At 36.3% G+C, this 8,117-nt stretch overlaps 3 protein-coding genes across 3 annotated transcripts; all 3 read left to right on the top strand.

Annotated features, from left to right (window-relative positions):
• The first annotated feature begins 617 nt into the window (after positions 1 to 617).
• LOC123536974 (uncharacterized) lies at positions 618 to 2,600 on the top strand. The gene is made up of 2 exons (XM_045320501.2): positions 618 to 1,761; positions 2,469 to 2,600. The coding sequence occupies exon 1, from the start codon at positions 1,123 to 1,125 to the stop codon at positions 1,741 to 1,743; it is 621 nt and encodes a 206-aa protein (XP_045176436.2). The 5' UTR covers positions 618 to 1,122; the 3' UTR covers positions 1,744 to 1,761; positions 2,469 to 2,600.
• Positions 2,184 to 4,125, top strand: LOC128549969 (uncharacterized). Its single transcript, XM_053527771.1, has 2 exons — positions 2,184 to 2,192; positions 2,469 to 4,125. The coding sequence occupies exons 1-2, from the start codon at positions 2,184 to 2,186 to the stop codon at positions 3,234 to 3,236; spliced, it is 777 nt and encodes a 258-aa protein (XP_053383746.1). The 3' UTR covers positions 3,237 to 4,125.
• Positions 4,126 to 6,550: 2,425 nt separating this feature from the next.
• Positions 6,551 to 7,886, top strand: LOC128549968 (uncharacterized). Its single transcript, XM_053527769.1, has 2 exons — positions 6,551 to 6,557; positions 7,444 to 7,886. Exons 1-2 carry the CDS (start codon positions 6,551 to 6,553, stop codon positions 7,884 to 7,886), a joined length of 450 nt encoding a protein of 149 aa, XP_053383744.1.
• Positions 7,887 to 8,117: the final 231 nt, after the last annotated feature.

Raw genomic sequence — 8,117 nt, 5'->3', positions numbered from 1 at the left:
AGTTATAAACGTGATCCAGATTTCTATGCTGTATATCACTACGTAAAAAGGGTCACTATACAGGAGTATACGGTCCCGTATATTTCGAAAATACGGAAGTATACGGGATGTATATTACAAATATACGGACCTAATATACGATCCCGTATTCGGAACATCTAGTATACGGGAAGTCCGTATACTTGTCATGCATATACGGAATCCCGTATACGCCGAATATACATATATGTATATTTCCCGTATATATGAAATATACGACTTTTAAAAATTTTTCCATAGAAATGGTGTTCAATCGTGTCCTGCTTTAACATAGATTTGCACACCTGCATTTACACTGAATGACGAACTGAACATTGTTGAATATCGGATTACAGTCTACGATATTATGTTCAAGTTTTGATTATGAAAATATTTCAAATAATGCAATCCCTTTAACGTTAGTGAATAATAGGGGATGGGTTGGAGGTTGTTCTTTTCATTACCGTTCATAAACCCTGTCTGCGATTGAACCACTTGGTTTCAATCTGTAATTAAAGTTATAGCTCTTATTTTCATATAATCGTATAAAACAACTCATGGCCACGCTACTCGTGATGTATTTTATCTTTAAACCAACTGATAGAAAATAAACAGACTTTATATGTGCAAATATCATAAAAACAGATAAAGACAGATAAAGGAGTTCTAAAACTGGATCACGTTATGTAAATTTGTTCCTTCTGTTATCTCTAATCACATGAGTATGCAGATTTATATTATCGGTCATTGAAATGTGTGTTAATCCTGTACGTGGATTTGAGGAATTTCAGAGTGACTTCACGTGAAAAGTAAAATGGAGGAAATATTTACGAAGAGTTATGTTAAAATTAACCGTCCTCCATTTGAATTAAAACACGATACGATCCCGGGGGTATTAAAGTACTTCTCAGAGACAAAGGGAGAAGGCGAATCTTTTATTTTGTGTCAACGGACGGAAGTCGCGATGTTGTCACGTGGTCGGAGCTTTAACAAAAGTGTTGCAAAGTAGCAAAATCTCTTATTAATTTGGGAATTCGGAAAGAGGAAATTATCGCTATAAATTTGCGTTGTTGTCCAGAATGGTTGTTTGCTACATTTGGAGCAATGATGGCTGGAGCAATCCCTGTCAGTATTACGTACACAGATGGAAACGACATTATCGCAATGATGGAAAAGCTGGAGAAATGTTCGCTACTAGTTCTAGATCCTGGACTAGAAAGCATTAACTGGAACATTCTACGGAGGCTTCTTGACAAATATGAGGCTGACGGTAAAGTTCGAAGTAAGAAAATGCCTTATTTAAGATATTTGTTAGGTGTTGCGTTCGACAGCGAGCCAGATGCTTCAAATGTAAAAGACTTCAGAGACCTTCTAGACGAATACCATACTGACATAGAGCTTCCCTACATAGACCCTAAAGACTTTTACGGACTATTTCAAACGTCAGGAAGTACAGGTGTACCAAAGCTTGTAGCGCAAGTGCATCTTAGCACAATGAAATTAGTGGAATCACATGCACTTGAGATGATAGAAGACAAGTACATCCTGTTCAACGACCGGCCATTTAACTGGGGCGGGGGATATCCATTTTTCGCTCTGAGCGGTCAAACAAGGGTGACATTGTCCGAGTTTTGTGATCCACCAAAGGATAGGATTTCATTTATGATTGAAGTTATAGAAAGAGAAAGATGTTCCATGGTGTTTGCTCTACCACCTTTGATGTAAGAGATTATAAAAAAGCAGGTATAATAATAAATTGATAATACAATTTTGCTGTCTTCATTTCTCTGAATTAGGTCTAATGACCCTAAGTCATTTCTGCTGTTTCATATTTAAATAATTAAAGACTAATCTAATGGCTGTATAGCTAAGGGCTCCTGTGAAGATTGTTTTTCCAATGAAAATAAAACGTATTGGTTAGTCGATCAAGTCTTTATTTTCAATATAAGTTATAAGTCAAAGCAAACCAGTTTGATGTAGTTACAATAAAAATTCGGAAAATTATGTGACTAACTCACTTCCGTAGAAACTATTATTGATTAAGCACATTTCTTTTCATTGACTACAAGGAGGTTTTAATTTACTTTGAAAATTCAAACACAGTTGGTATTGTTAACGCTGTATCAAACCACACTCGTATACACTGGTGTTATTTCATCGTCAGCATGGAGACTGTAGGTGGGAAGGAAATGGGGTCCTACATAAATATGCGTTGTTCGCTGAATATACCAGAAAAGCAGATTCTGCAAGGATGAAAAGCTGTTTACGATAATTCTTCCACATCCAATGCAAGTATTTTAGGTCAAAAAGTCTATTTAGTATGGGAAAATCTAGTATGTAAATGCCAATCAGTTTGATGTAGTTATTATTAATGTACAATATTGAATACATTTACTTAACTTCATAACAAAATACAAACATTCTTAGTTTTATTTCATTTATTTTTCCAGGACAATTTGCCAGATGACTGGCCTGTGGAAGCTATTGTAACCGCAGGACAACCTCTTACGAGAAGACTTGCTACATGTGTTGGTAAAGCTTGCAAATATTTACTGTGCTTTTATGGTGGAACAGAATCTTCTGGGGTGACGGAGGCAACAATTATGGATCCAGATGATTTCGATGAATTTGGGTGCGGAAAGGCTGTCAATTACCCAAGATTGGAAGTGAAAATCGTTGACGAGAATGGTGAAATTGTTCCCGTCAACCATAGAGGAGAAATATATGTTCGAACTGAAATTATGTTTAAAGAATACTTTAATGATCCTGAAGAGACAAAAGCGGTTAAAACCCCAGACGGATGGTATAAAACTGACGATATCGGCCGGATGACGGAACACGGCCAATTCTTTGTAGAGGGTCGGAAATCAAACATGATTATTTCGGATGGTTTTACTGTAGCTCCTGAAATCCTTGAAAACGTCATGAAATCATTTCCTGGTATCGATTTAGTAGTCATAGTACCAGTACCAGATGACGTATACTATCAGGTTTTGTGTGCATGCGTGATAAGGAAACCAGGATTTACAGTAACCGAAACAGATGTCCAAACTTACTGCCGTGAATATCATGCCGATAAACCAGGGCTTTTCACCTTTCTTCCGAAATTTTACATGTTCTTTGAGAAGTTTTCTGAAACAAGAAGTGGCAAAACGTATTGGAAAGAGTTAGAGAAACTAGCGTTAGAGCGTTTCGGGACTTCAGAAGACAAATGTTGAAACTGAAATATTTCTTAGAAGACATACAGTTATTAATAATATTATATATACTATTTTTAAACAGAAAAAAAAACGATTAAGTGTGAGTATTGAAAATAGTAATGTTCCAGCAGAGAACATTGTACAGTATTTGAGATGACGAGTAAACGTAAAAAGAAAGTGTTTCATTGCCACACAATGCAAATATGAATTTTGTGTTTTGCCTGACAAAGAAATATCCCAGGTATTACATCTAATTAAATCTGTAAAAAGATCCTTTGTAAGCAAAGAAATCAACCAAGAAGAATAATAGCAGACACGGTTTAACTCTTTATTCATTCGTCTGTTTTTATTGTCATTTATTCATATATATGTACAAACGTATATATATTCCTCCACATGTTCAAATGACTATTCAATAAGATACCTTATAATACACTATGATTGTTTGATAGTTAGCACTGAAATGAGTCTCCGGCAGTGAGATACAAAATTATTTTGAAACTATTTTGATTTACACTTTTCAATAAATTTATTTACCTACGAGGCTCATCCATTAGATGGTGGGAATTTATACAGCACTTCCTTATTAATCGAGTGTATTCATACTTTACATATACCTGATTTAGCCAATTAGCAATAGAAGTGTGATGTCATGTGAGAACAACATGCCTTTATTTCTCATAACGTCTCGTCGCTCACAGTCATTCGTTAAGCCGTGGTCACGTTCAAGGTAGAGGAGCAGAGCTTACAATAACATAGCATTTTTCTTAAGGAAATCGAGTGTGGAAATATTTGAAACGCTTCAGTGTGTTTGTGGAAAAGATGCACTCGCACAAGATGCAGTGTATAGATTTCTTTTTAAAGATGGGCGATACGGTGTACAATCAAAGCACAGTCCGTGGCGACCAGTTGAAAATGCTTGGGAAGAGAAAGTAATTTTTGTCTCTGATAGACTATCAACCTGCAAGGAGATAGCACATGATATTAGAATCAGTGAATGGTCCGTACATACGATTGTTACGAGTAAGTTGGTCATGAGACAGATTGCACAAGATGGCAACCTCACTGACTGACGTCAGAGCAGAAAACAGCGCGTATCACAGCTGCGACAATCTTGATAGAAAAGACACCAAACTTTAAAATCGCAAAGCTGATAATGGTGAAACAAAAGGTAAAATGCTATTAGCCAGAAATGAAACATCGGTCATCGGAATGGTATACATCCGCGTCCCCAAGGACGGCAAAGTTTTTGTTAACTTTGGAGTGTTAGTAGCAACCAGAGTTCCAGTGGGACAAACAGTTAATCAAGTGTGTCGTCGTAACTTTCTTAGGCACTGATGACGACCTGCAATTGGGAGAAGCACAAAACCATACTTAACTCGTGACGGTTAATCCTCTATGATATTATTACATTACGTGGTATATGCTTCTAAATATAGTAACACAAGTGTTTTGATTCTTAACGTAACGTATTATTGCATTTGCTACTAAATATAGTAACAAAAGTGTACTGATTCTAAATGTATATGAGCAACATGAACACCAACATTAGTTTTTGTATGAGCTGGTGTGTCTGACATCGATAGTTGGCTCACTGCTACGGAAGCGCAAAACATCCAGGTTTTATACTTGCACTGAGAGGATGCCAAGTGTCTAGAAACTAACAATTACTTTACAAAAGTAAAGAAAAACATACATGTAGTTAAATAATATAATTTGGTTGGCTTCCTCTTCGGGCGTGGTTAAATAAGGCTGACACAAGAAATAACGGTCCAACCATGCACATAGAGGATGTTACACGAATGTCTTTTTCATACCGAATTTATTAAACAAATTGAATGATTTAATAAAATGCGAGACGCTACTGAGCATTCGATCGAGTTTAATTAAATCAGTATGGAACGACGCAAATGTAATATTTTTTTATCACATGCTTTTATGATACCTCCTTTCTTTACAGATTATAGTCAAACGTTTCCTACACTTAAAACGACGTTAACGTCAACACGTTATTACACGAGTATTTATGTAATGGCTTTTTTATGTCGTGTTGAGCGACCTGTGGAGTTTGCACTTTTTCGATTTATTTCACTCCTGCGACGTCAAACATGTAATAGAAATATTCAACACATGTTTGGAAGGAGAGCAATAATATAAACAGGAAACATTAACATGCGCTCGCATTAATGATGCTTTGAAACGTAAAATTATTTTAACCTTGTTTCAATTTAGCAGCGATGTGGAACATATGATATAAAAAGGGAACAAAAATTGGAAAAAAAACTAACCAGTTGTTTCCGCCCGACACCCACCCCTGGGTAGTTTCCTTCCCCCAAACCAAATTAGTCTTTTCCCTTTTAAAGTCGTACGCTAAACGGCAATTTTTGAGGGAAATGCCGTTTTCTAGGGCAGATTACTTTTATCAATACTGATAACCTATTACTTTTATTGCATATCTTTGTTCCTTAGATGATTGTTCATCAATATCCAAAGTTTGAAGAAATTCTTTTATTGGGAAAAATTTCTTCCATCTCATATACAGAGACTCTACCGTACGTACGCCTTCAAGTGTTTTGTACACAGAAAATGGAGAATAAAAATCAATAAGTTAGTTTTATTCTCTCCCGCTGGGTTTTGTACACAGAAAAGAGAAAAAATAACAAGTTTGTTGACCTCCGTAGTGAATTCCCCAGCTTTTATACATGAAAAGGGAGAAAAAACACAGTTAGTTTTTTCCCGCATGGTTAGTTTTTCTACATCAAAATGAAAATATGTTAGCTGCAAAAGTCTTATCATACAGACTTACCAACAGAGAATGATGGACTAAGGACATGTAAACTACTAGTGGGGATAGAAACAACTAGTCAGTTTCTTCCCCCTTTACCGTCTATCATTATTCAGGTGCGTACATATATACAAATATAAATACTGGCGGAAGAACCAGTTAGTCCATTTCTTCCCACTTTACTGTCTATCATCATTCAGGTATGTAGGATCTACACGTTTAGGTGGGAAGGAACAAGCTGTTCTGTTTCTTCCCCTTCACCATCTTATACATCTTACATTGAACATTCAGGCATGCAGATACAGAATATACCTGGGGGGAAAGAACAAACTAGTCAGTTTATTTGCCTTCACTGTCTATTATCAGTTAGGTATGTAAAAGTATACACACTGTCTATTATTCAGACATGTATATATATATATATATATACTAGAAGAGAAAGAACTAACCTAGGTCAGTTACTTCCGCTTTCACCGTCTATTATTGATGTGTTGTGAAAACTGACTTGGGGGTGGGAAACTGACCATTACTTCATTTTAAAGGTAAAATGGAAGGTAAGTTCATAAAGTGTTTTGTTGAAACTGACCTTTCTCCATTTGAATTAAAACACAAAACGTTTCCGGGGGCATTAAAGTAGTTCTCAGAGACAAAGGTAGACGGCGAATCTATTATTTTTGTGTCCAAGGACGGAAGTCGTGATGTTGTTACGTGGTCGGACTTTACCAAAATCTCTCCAATCATAATTGTGGTATTTTGAATATAATTACAATGTACTTGTTGTTAGATTTTTGTAGCAACCCGTCTACATCTTATTTTACGTTACAGCTTCTTTTTGTTGTGGACCTTCTTTGCGATGCATGGCTCTATGGCTGTGTTTGGGGTGGTCTGTGCTTCCGGGAAATCTACCCTTACCTTTTATAGCTTATGACTCGTGTGTAGTCTTAAATTTCAGAAATACGTTATAAATGTTATACATTGTTATTTAAGCAAACCAGTTTTTTTTTCAGAAAATTATCAGACGCACTTCCGTAGAAACTACTATTAATGAGAAGAAAGCATGATATTTTCATTGACTTCAAGGGGGGTTCAATAGCCATGTTCATTGAAAATTTCAACATGGTTTTGATAAAGTTGTAACAGATCACACTCGTATATGCTGGTGTTATTTTATCATAATGATGGAGACATAACAAATATGCGTTGTTCTCTGAATTTACTTGTGAAGCAGATTCTGCCGGAATTCAAACCTGTCTACGGTAATATCTTCCTCATCCAATGCCACTATTTTAGGTGGGTAAGAGTATTAAGTAAGAAAGAATCTAGTAAGTAAAAGCAAACCAGTTTGATGTAGTTATTTAGATTAATGTACACAAGTAAATACATTTAATAATTTCAAAACAAAGTGCAAACATCCTCAGCTTTATTTCATTACTTTTCCAGGATATTTGTCATATGACTGGCCTGTGGAAGGTATTTTGACCGCAGGACAACCTCTTACGAGTCGACTCGCTGCTAGTGTTGGTAAAGTTTGTAAATATCTACTGTGCAACTACATTGCGACAGAATCTTTTTACGTGCCGGAATCGAAAATTACCAGCCCAGATGATTTCGTTGGATTTGGATGCGGAAAGCCGGTCAGTTATTCTGGATTGGAAGTGAAAATCGTTGACGAAAATAGTGAAATTGTCCCCGTCAACCATAGAGGAGAAATATATGTTCGATCTGAAATTATGTTTAAAGAATATTTTACTGATTTTGAAGAAAAAGCGGTTAAAACCCTAGATGGATGGTATAAAACAGACGATATCGGCCAGACGGCGGAACACGGGCCAATTCTTTATAGAGGGTCGGAAATCAAACATGATTATATCCGGTGGATTTAATGTGGCTCTTTAAATCCTTGAAAACGTCATGCAAACATTTCCTGGTTTCGATTTAGTAGCCATAGTTCCCGTTCCAGACGATGTATACTATCAGGTTTTGTGCGCACGCGTGATAAGGAAACAGGATTTACAGCAACCAAAACATATGTCCAAACGTAATGCCGTGAATATCATGCCGGTAAACCAGGGCTTTTCACCGTCTTCCCAAAATGTTTCATGTTCTTTGAGAAG

Source organism: Mercenaria mercenaria, chromosome 17, assembly GCF_021730395.1.
Source record: "Mercenaria mercenaria strain notata chromosome 17, MADL_Memer_1, whole genome shotgun sequence".
Classification (NCBI taxonomy): Eukaryota; Metazoa; Mollusca; class Bivalvia; order Venerida; family Veneridae; genus Mercenaria; species Mercenaria mercenaria.
Note: the sequence above shows the minus strand (reverse complement) of the source record. Positions and strands in the feature narration are given on the sequence as shown.